General features: G+C 35.5%; 1 protein-coding gene across 1 annotated transcript in view; it reads left to right on the top strand.

The window, feature by feature from the left end:
* The window catches only part of LOC105261815 (homeobox protein caupolican-like), a 196,892-nt gene that overhangs the window by 126,551 nt on the left and 44,096 nt on the right, over nucleotides 1-26,245 (top strand). The window contains exon 5 of the mRNA XM_059124440.1: nucleotides 25,229-25,866. Coding sequence (XP_058980423.1) covers nucleotides 25,229-25,866 — 638 coding nt within the window. The remainder of the gene's footprint in view (nucleotides 1-25,228; nucleotides 25,867-26,245) is intronic.

Genomic DNA, 26,245 nt, shown 5'->3' with positions numbered 1-26,245 from the left:
ATGTAGAGAATTCTCTGTCGGGGGGTAAAGTGCTCACAAAGAACCCCTTGTGTACAAAGAATCTCTTGGGAAAATTCAAAATGCCGAATATCGGGGGGTACAGTTATATGAGGGATATACGATATCGTGAACCTATATAGACAATTCTTTTTGAGGGGTAAAATGCCCACAAGGGACCCCTTTTGTGAAATTTCGGAAAATTCCATTGAAAAATGTGGATAAAATCATCAAAATACCAAATATCGGGGGTACCTTTATATGGGGGCTATACGATATCGTGGACCGATATAGCCCATCTTCGAACTTGACCTGCCTGCAGACAAAAGAGAGATCTGTGCAAAATTTTAGCTTCCTATCTTAATTCGTTTAGACTGTAGCGTGTTTACAACAGACGGACAGACGGACGTCATTTCGTTTGTAACTCAAAGAAATAATAATTAATATAATAATATAATAATTAATAATTAATATAATAATTAATAATAATGTAGAATTTCAGACAATTCAATTGAAAAATGTGGCTAAAATCATCAAAATATCGGGGGTACCATTAAATGGGGGCTATTCGATATCGTGGACCTATATAGAAAATATAGATAATTCTCTTCCGAGGTATAAAGTACCCACAAGGAACTCCTTGTGTGGATTCTGTTGAAAAATGTGGGCAAAATCATCAAAATACCGAATATCGGGGGGAGGGGGGATGGTACCGTTATATGGGGGCTATACGATAAAGTGGACCGATATAACTTGACCTGCCTGAAGACAAAAGATAGATCTGTGCAAAATTTTAGCTTCTTGCTTAATTCGTTTAGACTGTAGCGTGATTACAACAGACGGACGGGCAGGGCTAAATCGTCTTAGAATTTTACGCTGATCAAGAATATATATACTTTGTTAGGTCTAAAATGATTATTTCGATGAGTTACAAACGGAATGACGAACTTAATACACCCTCCACACTTTTTTTGGTGGAGGGTATAAAAAATGGAATATCTGGAGAAAACGTAATATGCCGCATAAAATAGTGGCTATAAGGAAGATCAAACACTTAATTTCAAACAATATCAGTGGAAAATGCGGCTATAATCATTATTATGCCGAATATTGGAAGGTCCTTTTTTACGCGGGCTTTATCAATATATGGAAGACTTTTGCCGTAGAGATTGGCATCCATAGCGATCTTTAAATACCAAATTTCAAACAATTCCATTGGAAAATTAGCTCTACTTAGACTTTAGTCCATTGCCCGACCGCGAGTCATAGACTCCGGCTTTTGATAGATTTTACTCTATTTTGTATAACACAGTTTTTAAGAAAGATTAAATAAAGAACGAATATATATTTTAAATTTGCAATCAAATTATATAAATTCTAAAAATTAAGTATATACACTTTTCGGAGAATATGCCCCAGAGTTAACTAACTCTTTTGTGAATTGTTGTTGCACTGAATATGCGTGAGGGTATGCAGTTAAGCCTTGTGTTACTTACATACATACGAATAAATTATTGTATGTTTGTTTTCATGTTGATGCAAAGGAACAGAGTTTATGGGGCTCATTTAAAAGTGATGGTGCTGTCTGGTATGGCATGGAATGGAATGGCGATGTGCCAGTATTTCTGGCATTTGCATTTCAATTTAAATTCACTTGTGTTTCAACATTTCATAGATGTGCCGTGGATTGTTGCTGATGATGCCACCAACCAAACATTCAACCAGCCAACCAAACGGCCTGTCATCCATTTCAGCCAACCAAGTGGGTGGCTCATCAATGAAATAAATCATTGGGTATTCGTGTGCGGGTGTGTATGTGTGTGTTTCTGCCGATTGTTGGTGTTGGTAAATATTTTCCACAAACTCGTATTTTATATTGAAATATGTGCGAGCTCTTTTACGTATTTGCTCCCCCACTTCCAGTCTTTAATGGTGAAATACAATTTCGCATCTCCACATCACTCAAATCGACACAACAACACCAACAATATGCAGACAATGGTGAAACTTGAGCAATCATTCACCGTCTGTTTGGTGGTTCTCATTTAAATCACATTGCTATTCCCAAGCTCAGACTTGTATTCGTTCTACGGCTCGCACCCCAAGTGGAATATGAAAAGAAAAAAAGTACCATGCACATATATTTCGTTTGCCAGAGTTAAGCCATCAATTTGAGTAATGTCAATTAGATTGATTTGATCAGCGAAAATATGTGATTTATCAGTTTTCCCCCGCTCCAATGCCACGAGAGTTATAAGAGTCTATTAAATGTTTAACACCTCCAATACGTTTCCGTTTCCTTTACGTTTTTTTTTTTTTTTTTTTTTTTTGCTTGTATTGTTTTAGGGACTGCTATTTTTGTTCCTGCAGTGTATGCATAAATAATACGAATTCATTCCATTTTATTCAATTCTCCTTTGCCTGATGTCGCACAGAGTGGTTTAAGGCCCTGAATAAATGAATGATGTCTCTTCTCGACAGATTGCGGCGTTTATCTTCATCTTTGCGTTTTTTATCATCAATCAGATTTTTTTGTTATCCCTCCTTCTTGTTCGAAAGGAGGGAACGGGTATAAATGCCAAAGGATGTCTGCATTATGTAAGAGGCTTTGTTGATAGAAGGTTTATTTCGCCAACAATAAAGGGGAAATTTGTTGTAAATACTCTTTTGGAAGTATGCAAATAAATCGAAGTTGGGTTTGTGATTTGAGGTTGAATTTCTTCATGTACGATTTTTTTATTAATTGTCTGATCAGCGTATATTTAAAGGATAATATTAAACTTTAAATAAAATACTAGTATATGGATATCACATATGTACTACTGCTTAAAATAGCGAAATAACGTATGCGGCGGCCAATAGATATTTTCAAAGATTATCTGAAACTAAAATAAATAAACAACGGTTAAAATTCGACGGGGAGTAACGTTTTTTTTTTTTTTTTTTTTTTTGTTTCGTTCTCTCTCACACCTTTGCATCGGGATATAAAGGGATTTCCAACAAGTAAGCAAAGGCTACAGTCGAGCGGGGCCGACCGTTGAATACCCTACAACACTATAATAAACGATACAGTTAATATAGGCGAGATACCCGAAATAATTCCACAAGATATTGTGACAAATAATAAAAGAAAACCATCAGGTTTCGTTCTCTAATTTTCGAATAATAGCAACTTAAACTAATTTTCTCATTTCCAATTTATTGGTAGATGTTGCACTTAAATGGTCTTCCTAGATCTGGAACCAATATTTCCCAAAGACCTATAATCTCTCAGAAGTGGCAAAAGATTAACATTTATTATTGGTTTTTGACTGAAACGCATCTATATGAGATACAGACATTTGACTATATTCTTCAATGAAATCAGCGTTAACGAAATATTCAGAAGTGGTCTTTCCTGTATTTGTGAATTCTCCAAAAAGTCACTGAAATGGACATTTTCGTATTTTATTTACAAGAGTTGGCAAACTATTTCGCACATTGAATATTTTTGGATGGCCATCCAAAACTGCGTGGCTTTTGCAATGTCCGGTAACCCCCATAATTACGACCTGCTGACAATTTTGCAGTTTTTTGGTCCATTTCAACCCCTAAATATATGGCGATCATCTCCAAAAAGAATAGGCTTTTATTCTGACCCTCATCTTATCTCCATGCAAAATTTCGTAAGGATTGGGCCATAAATGCGATCTGTATATGATATCCTGATATCCTAACTACTTAGTTTTGTTAGCTGTAGAAATATTACCAAATGTTTAATTCAAAATGAAAATATGCCAAAAATATGACAAAATTGAAAAAAATATGAGAAAATTTTACAAAATCAATATTTTCATCTTTAGAGAGATATTTTTATGCGATTTTTTTAGACGTTTTATGTTTCCTGCCAAGAAGCCATTCTGAATTAATGAGAACTGTTGAAATCAGTTCAGCCGTTCTCGACATATAAGAGATTTTTCAAGCATATCTTCTTTGATAAACATATATATCGCACATATTTTGCCATATATCTGATTTCTTGGATGTTAACATCAATGTAAAGATCAGAAGTAACCTTGTCATGGCTTTGTGATTTCGCCGGGATTTAAAATATTCGCGGTTTAATGAAAAATTTTGAATTTTTTCAACAAAAAAGATATGGTCTATTTTACCCGCTAAATATTATCCGATGACCACCCAAATGGGTAGGCTTCTTGCCAGCCCTAAACTCTAGCTACATTCGAAATTCCGCGTCGATTGGTCTATAATTGCGACCTGTAGAGCAAGTGCAAAATCAGGAATTTTTTCAGTTTTTGGTCCATTTCAACCCCTAAATATTATGCGATCATCACCAAAAGAAATAGGGTTCTATTCTGACCCTAGCCCCACCTCCATTTTAAATTTCGTGAAGATCGGACCATAATTGCGACCTGTAGAGTGATTACAAATTAACATGGACAGACGGACAGACGGACAGACGGACAGACGGACGGACGGACATACATAGCTGGATCGACTCAGCTCGGCGAGATAGGAAGATCCATATATACTTTCCTATGTGGGAAATCAATATTTCGTGGTGTTACATAATTTTTGGCCCAATCAAACTTATAATACCCCCAACACATAGTGTTATAGGGTATAATAATATATATGATTTTCAATTAACTCGCATTTCAGCAACTGTCCGTTATAACCACCTCTGTGGACCGCAATCCACAAATCGTTGGAAAAATCAACAAATTTAACACAAGTTAGTGATTGTAATAATAAAATAAAGGTGCACACCTTGCCCAAGAATATTGGTACACTAACAAAAATTGTTGAAGAAATCCCAGTTTGTCCTTATTTTATTACGCCCACTTTCTATTCGGGGGCTGCGCAAAAAAATTGTGACGTCTGGGTCTTAAAGTTATAAGTGTAGTCTAACGATCATTACTTTTTCGAAAATAAGTTTGAATGGACTGCGCTATCGAGAGAGGATTAATGATTTTTAAAGGTCAGTCTTGGATGGTATTCTTCCGGACATTGTTAACTTTCGGCATGACGGCACACAAGAGCTGATGAGTTTTTTCTTGGTCACATTTTTATGAGCAGTTGAACATAGTTTTACATTTTTGTTTCTGCAGGTGACAAGTCAGGTTTTTGGTGAATCAAAAACAATCAAATTCGGGTTGAAATGGAACATAAAAAAATCTTGATTTTATACTTGTTCTAGAGATCACAATTAATGACCAATCGACTCGGAATTTTGCATGTTGCTAGAGTTTAGGGCTGGGCAGAAGCCTAGCAATTTGGATGACCATCGAATGATATATAGTCTGTGAAATGGACAATAACTTTTATATAAAATCACTTCTGATGTTACAATGATAATGATATCCTTACAGGGTGAGATAAAAAACTGCAACCAACTTCAAACTGCTGTCATTTCTAAGCCACTCGTCCGACAGCGGATGAAATTATTACAGTGACAGCTCATTATGTTGTTTATAAGAGTACAGAAGAATTTTGGTGAGAATTTTTTAGAAAAAAAGTTATTTGTGATGGAATACAAGCATGATAGTGTGATTTCTTTATATTTGGCTGGAAAACCACAAGTGGCTATCGTTAGAGGACTCCAGCATTGAAATGTGAATAAATCTTTTGTGTCTGGTACCATCACTCGTTACCGTGATACTGGCAGCGTAGCCCGATGTCAAGGAAGTGGATGGAAGAAAACAGCAACATCAGCAGAAATGGTTTGAAAATTAAAGAAGCGACTTGATCGAAACCCGCGTCGCAGTGGCCGATAAATGGCTCGTGAGATGAACATATTGCAATATTCCATTCGGCAAATATTGAAAAATGAGCTCAGGATAAAGCCATTGAAATTCCAAAAAGTGCAAGGACTTACATCGCAACAGAAACAAAATAGGCTGAAAAAAGCTGGAGTTGCTTCGCTTGGCCGAAAGTGGTGAACTGCCGAATTTGGATTTCTCCGATAAGAAAACATTCGTTGTTCAGCAGTTTGTAAACAAACAAAATGATCTGTTTAGTTGCCAAAGAGGGCAGCCGAAAATGTGCACCTTCAATTGGCCACCAGAACTCAAGCGCTGGCCATGGTGATTGTGTGGACCGCCATAACAGCCGATGGTCGCTCTCCGCTCGTATTAATCGACCGTGGCATCAGGATAAATGCCGAATATTATCGCGAAAATATTCTGGAGGGTGTATTAAAGCCTTGGTCATGTAAACATTTTGACTGTAGACCTTGGACTCAGCACCATCGCACTCAGCACGCGCTACCCAAGAATGGTTACAAAATGAGATTCCTCGCTTCATTTCCAGCACACAATGGCCACCAAAATCTCCGGATACCAATCCGTTGGACTGTTGTGTCTGGAGCAATTTTGGCACTAAACAATACCAAAGTGTCGATCACCACAAGCAAGCGCTTCGCCGGAATGGGCCAAAACACCGCAGAGCAACATTCGGGCAGCGTTTAACGCTTTCATTGGCCGAAAACCATAATTCGTGCCAAAGGTGACCAATTCGAACAAATCTAAACTTATTCTAAAATTTGATGCGATTTCGACATTTTTTGCTTTTGTTCAATAAAATTTAAATAAAAAAATTTGTAAATTGTGTCATTTGACTTTGTTGCAGTTTTTCTATCTTACCCTGTATACTCTTGGTCAACACTAAATTCCATTCCAACAATACAATTTGGGGAAGAGTTTCTGCAGATCTGAAATCTTTTTGACTAGAATGAGTATCCTCCTAATAGACATCTTCATATCTTTTACATAATATAAGCAAATTTTGAACCTAATTTGGAATAATCATCATAGATCTGGAACAACTAAATTCCAAAAAATAAGATCTGTAAAAAAATAATCGTTTTTTGACAAAGCAGATACAGGTCAAATAACTAAATCGCTCTTTCGGGAAGAACAGAAAATTAACACGATCAGTTTGTTTTTTTACAAACTGCTGGACAACGAATGTTTTCTCATCGGAGAAAACCAAATTCGGCAGTTAATTTTCTAATATTTTCCGAATGGGATATTGCGATATGTTAATCTTACTAGCCATTTTTCGGCTACTACGAAGCGATCAAGTCGCTTCTTTACTTTTCGAACCATTTCTGCTGATGTTGCTATTTTCTTCTGTCCACTTCCTTGATGTCGGGCTACGTTACCACCATCACGGTAACGAGCGATGGTACGAGACATCAAAGATTTAAAAGATCTGTGGTTTTCCAGCCAAATATAAACAAATCACACTATCACGCTTCCATCACGAATAATTTTTTTTCTGGAAAATTCTCACCAAAATGCTTTTGTAAGCTTGTAAACATTATAAAGAGACCAGTGCCTTAGAAATGACTGCAGTCTGATGTTGGCTGAAGTTTTTTTTTATCTCACCCTGTATTTACTTTGAGGGTCCAACATATATATATATATATTTTTTTTTTGTTTGAGGTGTTTCAAACGGAATGACACATTTTATGTACCCTCCATACATACTATATGAAAGCAAGTAGTGTGAACTTGGTTTAGAACCACATTTGTTGTAAATCCTTCAGAATTTTTTAATTCCTCAAAAACTGGCTTTGAAACCTTATTGAAATCATTATTTTTTAAAAAGTTCATTTTACGATAATTGCATTTTTCACCCCTTTCTTCGTAAAGAAACCCATTTCTTGTTTCTTTGATAAGTTGATACTTATGGAATCTTATTGATAAATATTACTTCAATTTGATTGTCACTAAAAGTGTGGCAAATCGAATTTATTATCGAAAAGAAAAGGTAAATGAAATGAAATAAAATTAATGAAAATAAAATACGGCTACGAGCACATAAACCTATGTTTTTGCCTCAATAGACATGCCTCTAGTAGACCTGTTTGTGTCAATTGTTATATTGCCGTTCATACATATCTGTATGTATATGTAAGTATGCCCGTGTGTGAGTTAAAATAAATGTAAAACGTAAACATTTGTCAACTGCTTGTCAAAGTCGTAAAGAGTCAAATAAATTTGTTATGGCCGGAACGTGGTGTTCATGGTGAAGTAGTCATCGTTGGCTGAGTGCAAATACTAAAATATGGGTGGATATGCGAACATATATTTGTCACAAAGGCAAGTAAAATAAGTACATATTATATAAAGTTTTGGGTTAAATTGATTTGCAATATTTGATAATATTTTAGGTGCCAGAAGGAGTGGACCGATATATCCCATCTTTACAGCAGATTTTGTGTTAGTCGAAATAATGGGATGTATGTAATATGAAAACAATCGGTCCAGATACTTCCGCATTTGCATATGTTTTTTTATCGCCAACTAAAGACCCTATTTTTTTGTTCAGCAGTGTAGTCACATAAAAACAAATCAAACTCAGTATATTACACTTTAGTCCTCATACCCATGAAAGCAAATGTTCATTGGTTGAAAGTGCGAATGATTAAACACCCGCAGCAGTTGGCATTCACACATACGTTCAGCCCAAACGTATCTCTGTCAAGACGCAAAAAATGTGAACCAAACCAACAGGAAAAAACAAGCTTGAAACTAAAAGAAACGAAAATCAGGCACTTACATTAGCCACATGCGCTTCTGCGTGACATATCGATATCAATCACTGAACCGGTATAAAAACCTTTAAGGAAAATTCATACCAATATATTTTCAGACACACTGACATGTTTCACTTTTGTAGCCCAACAGAACCTAGCCTATTTATTTAACAGTAAAGGAATAACTTAAATATTTATTAGGTTGATGTCATTTTGGCTAAAAAAAAAGTTTTAAATCCCCAACCCATTTTACACAACCAGTCAGTCAATCAATAAAGTGGAAACATTTTTGTATGTGTATGTGTGTGTGCGATTTATACCACGACAACCATAATCATCAAATAAGACAGTTTGACAAATTTCAATGAAAGGCCTGCTTCTCATTAATTTTATGGATAATAAATAGATGTTCGTCAGAATGAAAGAAAGAAAGTTCTTTACATAGCACTTTAAAAACGCTTTCCTTTAGGCCTGTTTTGTTACCAAGGTCAAATAGAGCACGTTATTATACAAATGATAATTTAGGACTAATTGCCTTTATGAAAAATATGTTTTTATAGATGTGAAATATATATACCATCGTGTCTATCGTATGATGCTTGCCCTGATATTGATGTTAAGAAACTATATTTATTTAAGGTAATTTTATAAGCTTGAAATGCTTTACCGATTGTAGTATCAACGAGATTAAGATTAAAAATTAATCACAACTGATTTTAGGTAGCAATCTTGGGAAATGTATTTCTACCTGCGGGTAGAAATGACTAAAATTGGGAGAAGTGACCCTCAAGAACTCTCTATTTATATTTTGCCCATAAATAAGTTTTTTTTTAGGTTAAATAGTTAATAGTATCAGTCGCTTTTGCCGACAGATGTTTTTGTAAACCCAGCCTTGAGTTATGATTATTCTAATTGTTGACCCTTTATGGGGGGAGGTTCCGAAGCATTTGCCTATTCGTATCTGATCTAAGTCTGATATATAGATATTACATCGTGCCATATTTAAACTATATCGTTTACTTCCTTTACTTTATATGAAATATGTGCAAATTTTTGGAAAATTTGGAAACATGCGTTAGGTACCAGTTATAGCAGACGGAATTCCACTTCCTTCCGATAAACTACTTATTCGCATCAGATTTCCGGTTAAGATAAATATTTATATATAGCAAGTTGTATAGAATCGTCGACTTATTTCTCAAGTTATTACTATAAGTATTGGAAATTGTGACCCTTGGCGGGTGAGGTACAAAAAGGAGTTGGCAGATATCATCTTCACAACAGATTTTGCGTTAGCAAATATGTTTGGATGAGTGAAATTTCAAGAGAACCGCAGTTTCGGATTTTATAATCGTTTTGGTAATTCAAAACTTTGACCCTTTGTGGGGGAGGTACCAGAAAAAATGGTCCAATCTCTAGCATCTATATAACATATCTTTTGTTGATGGAAAAATTGAGATGTACAAAGTCTGATTGGAATCAGATGTTAATTTTGCTTTTTATGAGCTCAATGGATATTGAAAATTTTGATCTTTTGTGGGGGATGTACCAGAAGGAGAAGACCGATATATTCCATTTTCACACCAGACCTTGGGTTAACACAAATATTATGATATGTATAATTTAAAGACAATCGGTCTGTTACATCACATTTTATAATATTTATAATTGTTCAAAATGTTGACCCCATTGTGGGGGAGGTGTCTGATGAAGTGTATCGATATTGTCAATTTTCACACCTGACCTAGCACTGATGAAAATTTTAGGATTTGCAAAGTTAGAGTTGGATCTTTCGAACATTTCGACCTTTTGTGTGGAGGTACCAGAAGGAATGGACCGATATTGGCCATATCCGAGCTTGATCTATGTTTGATAATAATATTTCGATATACCAAGTTTGGCCCAAATCGGATACTCGAAGGGAGTATCCATGTGTTCGTCCATGTGACATGTTTTATTTCCATGTGGCTCGTTTTGGCCGTATCAAATGATACTCTCTCCAACCATATGGCTGAGGATTTGAAAATTTAAAAGTACCAGTTGGTTTTGCAGACTGATATATACCCTCAGATGAGAATGGTATTTTTTGAAAAATGTTGCACTTTTGTACCAGAAAGTGTGGAGCGACATATTTCACAGTTACATTGAATGTGTTAGATATAAATATTGAAATATGATACGAATGTAAAGAGACTTAAAATTATTGACAATTTTTTTTTTAACATTTCATACATTGTACCATAATTTCAGACTTTCAAGGTTTCATATATTATTATTTTTTTTTTTTTGGAATACGAGTAAGTGATGGGAAAATTTTGCAGTTTTTACACCAAAAAGTGTTAAAAATCTTTAATTTTGATGTTTACCGAGGAGAATGTTAGTAAAACCATGGACACTCATCCGATTTTCTGTCCAAAACTATTTCCAGAAACCAACAGTGACCTCAATATCAAATTTCAGAATTTTAGCTTAATCCCTTCACCCAATGCCAAATTTTGTAGCATTTAGTCATTTTCGTACAGTTAATTACGCATTTTCAAAACAATCTCCATATCTCAAGTTCAGATACCAACACTGACCTTAATATCAAATTTCAATATATCAAATTTGAGAATTTCAGCTCTGCAATTTCCCTCATTACCAAATTTAGTGCCATTTAATACGCATACCTAATACCAGCTCCTTCTCTCAATCACAGACACCAACAATGATACCTATATCAAATTTCAGGATTTCAGCTATATTCCTTCAACCAATATCAAATGTAGTATTATTTAGTATTTTTCGTACAATTATAGCAAACATTTCCAAACCCACCTCCATATCTCAATTTCAGGTACTAAAGGAGAACTCTTTATCAAATATTAAGATTCTCCCCAGTGCCACATTTAGTACAATTTAGTACTTTTCGTACAAATATAGGACGCATTTTCAAACCACCGCCGATTCTCAAACACGGTTACATCAGTTAAATCTCATTACAATTTTCATAATTTTATCTCTATTCTTCACCCAATCCCAAATATAGTATCATTCAGTTCTTTTCATACAAGTATAGAACACAATTTCTGAACCGACTACACATAAACTGCGACCAAATTGTACCAAATAAAGTATTATTTAGTACTTTTCACAGACCTACCATCAATAATGCCCCAATATAAAATTTTCCACCTTCATCTGTTCACCCTAAACCAAGCTTTACCAAATTTAGTATCGTTTAGTACACTACTTTCCTGTATCAAACTACTTTCCAGCCTTGATTCTAATACCAAATCTCAATTTTATAGCTCCATCCATTCACATGGTACCAATTTGGAAATTTAGTACCATTTTAGAAATTTTCGTTGCCTCAAAGTTCGAATTTCCAAAAACAGCACTTCATCAGTGAAATTTCATGAGTCTAGCTTAAGCCGTTTCTTTGGGCGTTGATTCTCAGTCAGCCAGTTATTTCACTACTCTATTATAACCATTGATCATTTAAAATTTTTACGTAGTACCAGAAGGATTGGCCGATATTGTACATTTGCACACCTGACCTAGCGCTGATACAAATATTGGAATTTGCAAAGTTTGAAGAAAATCGGATGATCCTTTCTCTATGAGTAAAATTATTTTCTGTGAATATTTTGACATTTTGTGGGGGACGTAGTTGAAGGTATGGACCTATATTCCACATTTCCGAATTCGATGGAAGTTCGATAATAACATTCCGATGTACAAGTACAGTTTGGACCAAATCAAAATTTGTCGTGCATATCGACAACAAATGTCCTGAAACGGATTTGGTACAACACAGGTTAGGGTTATTATATTTTTATAAGATCTAGGCCTATTGTTTTTAAAGGTGACCGCAATATATTTAGGAAATAGAAACCAAAGGACACGATATCACGCATGAAGTTAGAGTTTTAGGATAGCGAGTAGAATGGACCACTAATTTTTTATAAACCAGTAAAGAAAGTCTTAAAGTCGGGTGGGGCCGACTTTATGATACCCTACACCACTTTGCTAATTTAGTAGAGCTGCGCACAACAATTAAAAGTTTTTATGGGAGAATTCAATCATACACGCTATGATTATAGTTATAATTTAAAGTTCAAAGAACTAAATATGCCGAAGCATTTGTGTCTTTTAAATTCGGACTTGTATTGCCCATTTGGTGCACAAATAATTTGAAATCGGATAAAAATATATATGGGAGCTATATCCAAATCGGAACCGATCTCGATAAAATTTGGCAAAGATATTTCTGAGCTGTATTTGATATATTTCCCTGAATATCGTTGTTACGGAGTGCATATTACGATTGTGGGTAACAAATATGACAAATTGGATGAACATAATATATGTGAGCTATAGCTATATCTGAACCGATCTTCACCAAATTTGACATACTAGCTTCTAGACTGAATTCGGTCGTAAGTGCCAAATCTCATCCAATTTGTTTGGTGCACAATCCAAGGTAAATCGGACGAAATTATATATGGGAGCTATATCCAAATCTGAACCGATATCGATAAGATTTAGCAAATGTATTTTTGAGCTGTATCTGATAAATTTTCCCAAATGTTGTTGTTACAGAGTGCATATCACGGCTGCGGAAGACAAAAATAACAAATCGGATGAACAATATATATGGGAGCTATAGCTATATCAGAACCGATTTCGATCAAATTTAGCATACTTATTTTGAGGTCCAATCTGATCGTACACTCAAAATTTCATACTATTCAGACTGATATTACACGTTTGGTGCACAATAAAAAGCAAATCGGACAAAGATATGTATGGGAGCTAAATCTAAATTTTGACCGATTATCTCCAATTTCAATAGGGTTCGTCCTTGGGCCAAACAAATGATTTGTGCAAAATTTTATCTGGATAGGGCAATAAATGCGAACTGTACTTTGTTTACAAAAATACATGGACAGACGGACGGACGGACATGCATAAATCGACTCAGAATGTGATTCTATGCAGATCATCAAAAGGAACTATGGGTCTATCTCGTTTCCTTTTGCCTGTTACAAACAAATGCACAAAGACATAATACCCTGACCACCTTGTGGTGTAGGGTATAAAAATACCAACATTTCCATTCTAGCGAAAGGTGAAAATGACTTACAGACGAAATCCAAAATACTCTAATGGCAAACTTCTGACTTTTTATGCTGATTTCGTTGCCGAGAATAGCCAAATATTGTAGACAAACAAATCATATACATATGACTCTAAATTGGGAAATACCGAGGGGCCTCATGCTTTTGAAGATGATCGCAAATTATTTAGGGGTTCAATGAAACCAAAAACAGAAAAATGTTCCTGATCACACAATTGAAACCAATCTGCACGGAATTTTGTATACGAAGAAAGTTAAGGACAGGGAAGAAGTCTAGTATTTTGGATGATCATTGGATTTTATTTAGCTGTGACTAACAGCATGACGGAGTGCGTAAATATTGGGCAAATGTACCTGGTCAAAAAACTAAGGGTAATATTTGGGCAGTGCTCTATGACATAATTTCAAAAGCGAAATCTTCCAAAATTTATTGGGCATAAGGACACTTTTACCATATTACAGTGGTCATAATTAGTATATTATTTACACAGCATTATTATTATTATTATTTGGTTGAGACATTTAAATTGCATCCCAGTGAATCTTCTCAATTCCCTTTTAACAATGAAGAAATTCTAAACAACATTCATGGAGGACAAATGCACTTAATTTATCATATTAATCTTACGTAATTAGACCACTCCATCTTTCCATGCGATTTTAAGAAACATGACATATGCTTGACAATAACAAACAATGCACTAACATTAACAAACAAACAAATGTAACAAATTGTTGTTAGAATAAATCGTTATTTTGTTGTGGGATTTGAAATGTCAACGTTTGCTTTTATGACGTTATATTGCAAGAGCGCTTTCCGTTATAGGTCTGATTCCCTGCTGCTCAAGCTACTGTCACTGGCACTTCAGTCGAGATGATTTATTTTATTTATTTTTTGGGTGTCACCGTTGATGTGGTAGCTCAAGACTGGATCTGGAGTTGTGGATTTGTTTCTGCATTGCTGCTGGCACGGATAAGTAATGTAAGCAGGAACGTTTTTATTCTTACACATTTGAAGTGTGTGATTTATTCATTAGCGTTTTCTATACATGCGAATATGTGAAAAATGATTGTAATTTTTTATTTTTAACAAGAAATGCCGTCAATTTATGCGAACGTTTTCGTAATAGATTAAGTTGTATTTAAGGTGTGAAATGACATGTTTTTTTTCGGTTTGTGTGTACCATGCACACAATGTTTTTTTTTTAATTTTTAATAGTTTAGATTTAGTGAAGGTGTTAATAAAATTATTAACTAAATTGATATCTTGATACACAACAAGCTACTTTGTGTGTCTTTCCGTATTGGAATCTTAAGAAGGAAATGCAAAAGTTTTAGGAGTTATCTTAACAATACAGATTTTTTAGAAAATTATGCAATTGCCCCCTTTATCCAAAAATATTAAAGGCTATCGAAACTTGTTTATTATTAAAAATTTGAAAGCTGTATGAGCCGAATAACCCATTTAAAGGTAAAGAAAACAAAACAAAGATCTTCTGCATTACTAGTAGATTGAAAAAAGTGGGTTATGGTACGAAAAATTACAAAGCAAAAGAACTTACTTGTCTCATTAATAAGTAATGAATAACGTACAAAACCGAAGATTTTGAGTTCGACTCGGCAATGAATTTGTACGACTTTAATTTTTGTGGTCGTGGCAGTGTTTTAACCTACATGGTGAGTTCAATACCGGCAACGGACATACACAAATGTTTTTTTCTACAACTTAATCTACTTAGTTCGGGTATATTACCATTTAAAAATAATGGGCTACTAGGGTAATACATAAGAAGTTTGGAAAATTGACTAGGAAACTCATTATTTGGTAATGGAAGTTTTACTGTAAACGGTATTTACCAAGTCGTTTCAAACAAAAAAAAAAAAAAAAAAAGGAAAAAAAAAAAATTGAAAAGAAAGTCTTAAAGTCGGGCGGTCCCGACTTTATGATACCCTACACCACTTTGCTAATTTAGTAGAGTTCCGCATAACAATTAAAAATTCATACACGCTATGATTATAATTTAAAGTTCAAAAGACTAAATATGCCGAAGCAATTGTATCTTTTAAATTCAGACTTGTATTACCCATTTGGTGCACAATTAACTTGAAATCGGATTAAGATATATATGGGAGCTATATCCAAATCGGAATCGATCTCGATAAAATTTGGCAAAGATATTTCTGAGCTGTATTTGATATATTTCCTTGAAAATCGTCGTTTCGGAGTGCATATTACAGTTGTGGGTAACAAACGTAACAAATCGGATGAAGAGTATATATGGGAGCTATAGCTATATCTTAACCGATCTCCACCAAATTTGACATACTAGCTTCTACACTCAATTCCGTCCTAAGTGCCAAATTCCATCCCATTTGGACAAATATTAGACGTTTGATGCACAATAAAAGAAAAATCGGACGAAGTTATATATGGGAGCTGTATCCAAATCTGAACCGATCTCGATAAAATTTAGCAATTGTATTTCTGAGTTGTATTTGATATATTTTCCAAAATATTGTTGTTACAGAGTGCATATTACGGCTGCGGAGGACAAAAATAACAAATCAGATGAACAATATATATGGGAGCTATAGCTATATCTGAACCGATTTCGATAAAATTTGGCATACTTATTTTCAGGGCTAATTTGGTTGTATGTGCAAAATTCCATACCATTCGGCCTGATATTACACGTTTGGTGCACAAAAAAAAAGCAAATCGGAGGAAGATATATATGGGAGCTATATCTAAATTTTAACCGATTATCTCCAATTTCAATAGGGTTCGTCCTTGGGCCAAACAAATGATTTGTGCAAAATTTCATCTGGATAGGGCAATAAATGCGAACTGTACTTTGTTTACAAAAATACATGGACAGACGGACGGACGGACATGCATAAATCGACTCAGAATGTGATTCTATGCATCATCAAAAGGAACTATGGGTCTATCTCGTTTCCTTCTGGCTGTTACAAACAAATGCACAAAGACATAATACCCTGACCACCTTGTGGTGTAGGTTATAAAAAATTGAATAGAAGTCGACAGATCATCTTGCAGAGATATTACTGGTGCCCCAAATTAAGATTCTATACTAGTGTTACACTTAGAGTTGGTCCGTTTGACATTTTTTCAGGTTTTCGAATGTCGAAAAGTTATAAACGTTAAAAAAGTCATGTAACTTAAGAAAAAGTATAAAACGGCATAAATTTCTAGATTATTGTATATCTCATGAATTGTTGTATTATCCCAAACTGGGTTTTAAACCTTTAGACCGTATTATTAAAACCTCGCCGATCATAATAAAATAATGGGGCAAAGTTACAACGGAGGGCATAAAACCTGAGACTGGATTTTGTTCTATTAAAATATGAAATGATAAATATTTTTTTTAACAATTTTTCATTTGCAATTTAAGGTTTACATTTGAATTTTTAATGCAACAAGAACAAGAACAAAATTCCTTGCCAAATTTTTTTGAGATCTGTTCTGATTTGGATAAAGCTTCCTTATATATCACCATCCCATATAAAGTTTTTTTTTTTTTTTTTTTTGCACAAAATGCGTAATATCAGCCCATACAGTACATATTTGGCTTATTCGACCGAATTTATCCAGAAGCAAGTACAATAAATTTGATGAAAGTCGGTTATCCAGAAGCAAGTACAATAAATTTGATGAAGTCGGTTCAAGAATACCTATATATGCTTGAGGTGATCGACACCTTGCTTTCTAAAACACTCCAGACACAATTGTGCGCTGGAAATGAAGCGAGGAACCTCATTTTGTAAAAATTCTTAGGTAGCGCGGGCTGAGTGCGATGGTGCTGAGTTCTGTTGGAATGTCCAAGGTTTGCGGCCAAAATTTTTGCGTGCCCAAGGCTTTAATACACCCTCCAGAATATTATTGCGATAATATCCGTCATTTATTCTGATGCCACGGTCGATTAATACGAGCGGAGAGCGACTATCGGCTGTTATGGCGGCACACACCATCACCATGGCCGTCGCTTGAGTTCAGGTGGCCAACCGAAGGTGCACATTTTCAGCTGACCTCTTTGGCAAGTAAACACGAACTTTTTGTTTTTTTAGAAAATGCTGGACAACGAGTGTTTTCTCAACGGAGAAAACAAAATTATATGGTACGGTTCCGTGAAAAAATGTGACTAAAATCATTAAAAAATCCAATATCGGGAGATACCATTATATAGGGCCTATATAATGGAAAACACGGAGCTATATAGACAATGTTATGCCGCTGATGGTAAAACCTATTACAAACCTAAAAACCGATTTCCAAAAAAAAAAAAAAAAAAATATCGTAAAAATGTTGCTAGAATCGCCAAATTATCGAAAATCGAGAGGTACCGTTATATGAGCACTATAAGAAAATGTAGACCTATATTTCTAATGTTCTGCCACCAAAGAAGAAGCCGTTACCAATTTCTAATAACAAATTCTAAAAAATTTCGTAGAATAATATGGGCAAAATCATTATACTACTGAATATCGGGAGGTAACGTTATACAGGGGCTATACGAAAACGTGGACCGATGATAATTTTCAATACCAACACAATATACAAACTATTCTTCCAAATTTCAAAGCTCTATCTCAAATATTGCGGACTGTATCGCGATTTCAACAGAAAGGCGGACAGGGAGACTGACATCGTTAAATCGACGTAGAATTTTATGCTGATCATATATATCTACAACGAACATTTAGAGCGGTTACAAATGGAATGACGGAACGAATTTAATATACAATCCTTTCCATTGTGGGAGATATAAAAATGGGCATTGAAATCTATCGAACCGAACTTCGTATACCGTCCACCATGAGGTGAATCAAACTCACAACATTTCTTAGAATGCGTGATAAAGGATTTTATGGTACGTAAAATTTAAAGTTGAAGTATCGCCCATGTAGCAACCCCAGTTTTTATTTTACTGAAAATCCATATGAGCTTAAAAAAGATGGATGAAAGATTTGAAATTTTGAGCTATACCAACAGTGAATCCATAGGGGAGAAATATATTTCAGGGGGAATTTGAGGATGAATCTTTTAAAATACATCACGTATGGAGGAATCGATTATTTTCAGGATTAAACACCCTAACATAAAGTTAATAACTCTTCATAATATTTATTATAGCAACGAATACATTTAAATGTCTGCAAATTCTCATTCTATATTCTCCTAGGCATTCAAACTTTCAGCATCTTTGCATTTTCTTCGCAAGGACCCTCTGTTGTTCCCTGGCGCGCCAACTTTAACTTGACAAATTTATTCAACTTCAAATGTCAGCTATAAAATATGATCGCACCACTATTGGAGCAAACATGCCCATTTGACAAATATAATCATAACCTGCTTTATTTTTAAGCCTCATTTGGGTAAATCGTTTCGACTTAAATTTTAATTATTCCCGCTGTTGCATGCCACTTATGTGAGCATATAAGTCCAATTGTGACAACATAAATAAATAAAACGAAACCAAGCAAACGCAGGCCAACGTGGTACATCTTCCATCCAATGTGCCCACAGACTGACCACCAAAAAAAAAGTGACGTAAAAGTGTTATACCGAAGAAGAAAAGGAAAATCGAAACGTACGCAGAAACGAAATAAGCGCAGCAAAAAATCCATCACAATGACCAACACCTGCTGAGTCAAAAATAGTGACCATTATACGTTTTGGCCAGAAACCATATAAAATTGCAAATCCATGGCTGTCTACCGTGGATGAACCGATATTGCCATATATTGCGAACTTAAGCCGTAAAGCTTTCAGGGCTTATTCAGTCGCCAATGTCCCAGAAAACACTCGTAACAGTTCTAAAGTATAACACAAGAATATCAATTGCTTGGCGCAGTGTCTTAATATAGTTATGAATCAACATCAAAAATTTCAAAAATATGAATATTTTGCCACCAAACGTATATGGGATAGAGAATGAAAAGTTAGCGCTGTAAAATATCAGCTTCACTCTTAGACACCAACATTGAGACGCACAGTAACAAAACCAACAAGAAGACTTCATCGGTGTATTGCTAATGTGTCTTATACAAATCAGATGGGGGGTTCCCTGGATACAAAAGACGTCATGTGGGTCAAAGCTATTTGCCATATTTGCACAGTGTAACCAACATATTCAATATTTTTGAAATCATTTTAAATATTGGTCATATTCCATATATATACCCTACAACATTATGTGTTGGGGGTATTATAAGTTTGATTGGGCCAAAAATTATGTAACACCTCGAAATATTGATTTCCCACACGGGAAAGTATATACAGGGTGGGATGAAAACACTGCCACCAACTTCACACTGCTGCCATTTCTAAGCCACTCGTCCGACAGCGGATGAAATTATTCCAGTGACAGCTCATTATATTGTTTACAAGCGTACAAAAGCATTTTGGTGAGAATTTAAAAAAAAAAAAAGTTATTCGTTATACAATTCTAGCGTGATAGTGTGATTTCTTTATATTTGGCTGTAATGCCACAAGTGGCTATCGTTAGAGCACTCCACCATTTAAATGTGAATAAATCTTTTGTGTCTCGTACCATCGCTCGTTACCGTGATACTGGTAGTGTAGCCCGACGTCAAGGAATTGGACGGAAGAAAACAGCAACATCAGCAGAAAAGGTTTGAAAAGTAAAGAAGCGACTTGATCGAAACCTGCGTCGCAGTGGCCGAAAAATGGCTCGTAAGCTAAACGTATCGCAATATTCCATTCGGCAAACATTGAAAAATGAGCAATTGAAATTCCAAAAAGTGTAAGAACTTACACAGCAACGGAAAGAAAATAGACTCAAAAGAGCTAAAGAGTTGCTTCGCTTGGCCGAAAGTGATGAGCTGGCGAATTTGGTTTTCTCCGATGAGAAAACATTCGTTGTCCAGCAGTTTGTAAACAAACAAAATTATCGTGTTTACTTGTCAAAATAGTCAGATGAAAATGTGCACCTTCGGTTGGCCACCGGAACTCAAGCGCCGGCCATGATGATGATGTGGGCCGCCGTCACAGCCGATGGTCGCTCTCAGCTCGTATTAATCGACGGTGGCATCAGAATAAATGCCGAATATTATTGCAAAAATACTCTGGAGGGTGTATTAAGGCCTTGGGCACGCAAACATTTTGGCCGCAGACCTTAGACATTCCAACAGGAATCAGCACCAATGCACTCAGCCCGCGCCAACCCAAGAAGGGTTACAAAATGAGATTTCTCGCTTCATTTCCAGCGCACAATGGCCATCAAAATCTCCGAATACCAATTCGTTGGATTATGTCTGGAGTATTTTGGAAATCAAGGTTGACACTAAAAAATACAAAAGTGTCGGTCACCTCAAGCAAGCATCATTCGGGCAGCGTGTGACGGTTTCATTGGCCGTTTGAAGACCATAATTTGTTCCAAAGGTGACCAATTCGAACAAATCTAAACTTATTCCAAAATTTGAAGCTATTTCCGACTTAAAAAAAATTTAAAAAATGTGTCAAAATTCTGGCGTTTGACTTTGTTGCGCTTTTTATACCCTACACCACAAGGTGGTCAGGGTATTATGTCTTTGTGCATTTGTTTGTAACAGGCAAAAGGAAACGAGATAAACCCATAGTTCCTTTTGATGATCTGCATAGAATCACTTTCTGAGTTGATTTATGCATGTCAGTCCGTCTGTCCGTCCGTCCGTCTGTCCATGTATTCTTGTGAACAAAATGCAGGTTGCATTTATTATCCGATTGAGATGAAATTTTGAAAACAACATTTGTTTGGCCCAAGGACGAACCCTATTGAAATTGGAGATAATCGGTAAAAATTTAGATATAGCTCCCATATATATCTTCGTCCGATTTGCCTTTTATTGTGCAACAAACGCGTAATATCAGCCCGAATAGTATGGAATTTTGCACATACAACCAAATTAGGCCTGAAAATAAGTATGCCAAATCGGTTCAGATATAGCTATAGCTCCCATATATATTGTTCATGCGATTTGTTATTTTTGTCCTCCGCAGCCGTAATATGTACTTTGTAACAACAATATTTGGGGAAATATATCAAATGCAGCTCAGAAATACCTTTGCTAAATTTTATCGAGATCGGTTCAGATTTGGATATAGCTCCCATATACAACTTCGTCCGATTTACCATTTATTGTGCACCAAACGTCTAATATTTGTCCCAATGGGATGGAATTTGGCACATGCAACCGAATTTAGTCTAGAAGGTAGTATGCCAAATTTTGAAGATCGGTTCAGATATAGTTATAGCTCCCATATATATTGTTCATCCGATTTATTGTATTTGTTACCCACATCCGTAATATGCACTCCGTAACATCGATATTCAGGGAAATATATCAAATACAGCTCAGAAATATCTTTGTCAAATTTTATCGAGATCGGTTCAGATTTGGATATAGTTCCCATATTTATTTTTATCTGATTTCAAATTAATTTCGCACCAAATGGGCAATACAAGTCCGAATTTAAAAGATACAAATGCTTCGGCATAGTTAGTCCTTTGAATTTTAAATTATAATTATAATCATAGCGTGTATGATTGAATTCTCCCATAAAAACTTTTAATTATTAAGTGGAGCTCAACTAAATTAGAAAAGTGGTGTAGGGTATCATAAAATCGGCCCCGCCCGGCTTTAGGACTTTCTTTACTGGTTTTTTATCTCACCCGGTATAAGTCACATTATACACTCTATAGCAATGTTATTTGCTACGAAAGGTACAAATACCTCCTTCAAGCTTCAGAGTTGGATATATATATGCCATGTATTATTTTCCCCTGATTCCTAATTATAACTATTCTAAAGCTATAATACTCATTCAAAAAAGTTTCAAGATTGGTAGTATCTGTTTCAATAAAATCCCAATATAAACGTTCTTTTTATACCCTACACCACATAGTGGTAAGGGTATTATGTCTTTGTGCATTTGTTTGTAACATGGAGAAGGAAACGAGATAGACCCATAGTTACTTTTGAGAACCTTCATAGAATCACTTTCTGAGTCGATTTATGCATGTCAGTCCGTCTGTCCGTCCGTCCGTCCGTCTGTCCATGTATTCTTGTGAACAAAATGCAGGTCGCATTTATTATCCGATTGAGATGAAATTTTCCAAACAATATTTTTTGGCCCAAGGACGAACCCTATTGAAATTGGTGAGAATCGGATCAAATTTAGATATAGCTCCCATATATATCTTCATCCGATTTCGGGTTAAATGTGCACCAAATGTCCACTATCAGTCCAAATGACCTGAATTTTGGCAAACCCAACCGAGTTTGGCCTAGAAGCAAGTACATCAAATTTGGAGAAAATCGGTTCAGATACAGCTATAGCTCCCATATATATCTTTCATCCGATTTGATCTTTAAGTCCCTTACATTCCTACTATGCACTCCACAACCGTGATATTTGGTACCAGGTATTAGATGGAGCACAGAAATAGCTGTTTTAAATTTTATCGAAATCGGTTCAGATTTGGATATAGCTTCCATATATATCTTCATCCGATTTCGGGTTAATTGACCACCAAATGGCCAATATTAGCCCAAATGGCCCGAATTTTGGCACATGTGACCGAGATTAGCCTTAAAGCAAATACAACAAATTTGGAGAAAATCGGTTCAGAAACAGCTATAGCTCCCATATATATGTTTTATCCGATTTGGTGTTTAAGCCTCTCACATTCGTAATATGCACTCCACAAGAATGATATTTGGTACCAGATATAAGATACAGCCCAGAAATAGCTGTTTGTAATTTTATCGCAATCGGTTCAGATTTGGATATAGCTCCCATATATATCTTCATCCGATTTCGGGTGATTGACCACCAAATGGCCGTAATAGCATCAATTTTGGCAAATCCGACCGAAAACAGCTTAGAAGCAAGTACACCAATTTTAGTAAAAATCGGTTCAGATATAGCTATAGCTCCCATATATATCTTTCATCCGATTTGGTCTTTAAGTCCCTCACATTCGTAATATGCACTCCACCGGAATGATATTTGGTACCAGATACCAGATAAAGCCCAAAAATAGTTGATTTTAATTTTATTAAAATCTGTTCTGATTTGGATATGCCTCCCATATATATCTTCATCCGATTTCGTGTTAATTGTGCATGAAATGGTCAATATCAGCCCAAATGGCATAAATTTTGCCAAATTCAGCCGAAACCAGCCTATAAGCAAGTACACCAGTTTTAGTAAAAATCGGTTCAGATATAGCTCTAGCTCCCATATATATGTTTCATCCGATTTGCTCTTTAAGTCCCTTACATTCGCAATATATTCTTCACAGGAATGATATTTGGTACCAGATATCAGATAAAGCCCAAAAATAGTCGATTTTAATTTTATCAAAATCTGTTCCGATTTGGATATAGCATAGCATAGCATACTCTTCACATTATTCTAACGATTTCAGGTTAATTGTGCACTAAATGGTCAATATCAGCCCAAATCACCTGAATTTTCGTACATAAGACCGAACTCAGTCTAGAAGCTAATACGTCAAATTTGGAGAAACCCGGTGCAGAGATAGCTATAGTTCGTAAAATGCACGATAGAATTAGATAGATTTTGATTTTGTACCAAATATCTCATAGAGCTCTGAAATGCCCTGTATAAACCTTTTTACGAAATCTCTACTAAATATGCATAGTGGTGTAGGGTATCATATAGTCGGCCCCGCCCGACTTTTGAGCTTTCCTTACTGGTTTAACTTTATCTCAAAGTATATGATGCAGAGTATCGCATTTTTGGCCATTTCGCTTTTTCTGTTTATTGACAAGACACTACATATTCTCTAAGGTATGAAGTGTTAATTTTAAGAGAAAATATACGTATATGGCATGATTTGATCTGAAATTTCCTAATTTGGAATAAATTTTCATCTATAAGGGTTCTACTGATTTTACATGGAATCGTGATATCCAGGAATATATTAAAGTTATAATTCCATGTCTTCCAAAGGGCAAGATTTCAAATAGGAACAAAAATCGGACAAAATTTGACAAAATTGGTTTAATATTTAATTTCTTTCATTTTCGTTCTATTTTGATCAAGGTTCCAAAATGTTACAATCGAATGCCTGGCATTTGTCCTTCCATTTAACAAATTCAATACAATTTATCCTCACTGTTAAATAAATGCTCCGTAATCCCCAATACAAACATTTTTAGAGTCCTCTCTTATATGATATAAAATTTTAATAAAAATAATCAATATTATTAACCAATAGTATTAAAAGCAAAATTTAACACTTCAACACTGTGCTGAAGTCAATCGACTTTCATCCACCTACTTGTGTGTTAATGGCTTGCAACAATACCAATCCAAATCTGAATCAAGCGTTTCTTGTGGCTAGAGCAGAAGATTGCACATTGTTGCAGGATTGTTAACAAACCTTAACATGGGCATTGCTTTGTTTTTCACTCATCTCTTCTTTCTTCCCTTTTCTTATTTTTATTATTTATTTGCATTGTCATCCCATGGAACCTGGACCACTATGTCGTATTGTCTACTCCTGCAGTTATGGCGCCAGTTATGATTTAGCGTCACGTCGCAAGAACGCCACGCGGGAATCAACTGCCACATTGAAAGCGTGGCTGAACGAACACATGAAGAATCCTTATCCGACCAAAGGCGAGAAGATCATGCTGGCAATAATCACTAAAATGACTCTGACACAGGTCTCAACCTGGTTTGCTAACGCTCGCAGACGTCTCAAGAAGGAGAACAAAATGACATGGGAACCAAAAAATCGTACCGAAGATGAAGATGCCATGGTCTCCGATGAGGAAAAGGATCATGAGGACGACAGTGCCAGCAACAGACTACGAACCACGACATCAGCAATAACGGCATCCTCCATGGCAGCATCGGGAGCTGTGAGTTCAGTGCAGCAGGCGTCACTTATGCCTACAATAAAACAACGTCTGGATGGTTATGATGGTCATCTGAGTACAACAGGTGGTAATGGTGCTGTGGGCCTAAGTAACCACAGCCACCACAGTAATGGTGGTGTTGGTGGCGGTGCCAACAGCGGTAATAATTCAGCGTCAAATACTGCCGACAGTGGTGTACCTGGCACAGCGACAGGCGTGGGCGTTGCTTCAAATCTAAGTGGGAATCATCATAGTATTGGAGGTCTCAGCACCCAAACGAAAGGTAACAGTAAATATATTTTTATGCATATTAAAATAAAGGACAAAGATTTATATATTTTTTTTTAATTGTGAAAATTATATGTCTAAAATTGTTGTGATTCAAATTTATTTTTGTCATAGCAACAAAAACTATGGATCTACGAAACGTGTTTTCAGTATACATAACTAGATATATAAAACAGTATGTTTTTAAAATGACAGGTTAACGATGGAAATTACCAAATCAGTTTATGTTTAAAAGTTTGAGTAGTTTTTATAGAGGCGTGATTGATTCCAAATGCCCTGAAACTGATTTTGTCCAATATGACCTAGGGTCTAAAACTGTTTCGTAATAATATGTACCCTCTAGAATTAACATTGTAGCATGGATAAATTCGGAC

This window comes from Musca domestica, unplaced genomic scaffold (assembly GCF_030504385.1).
Source record: "Musca domestica strain aabys unplaced genomic scaffold, Musca_domestica.polishedcontigs.V.1.1 29, whole genome shotgun sequence".
Classification (NCBI taxonomy): Eukaryota; Metazoa; Arthropoda; class Insecta; order Diptera; family Muscidae; genus Musca; species Musca domestica.
Note: the sequence above shows the minus strand (reverse complement) of the source record. Positions and strands in the feature narration are given on the sequence as shown.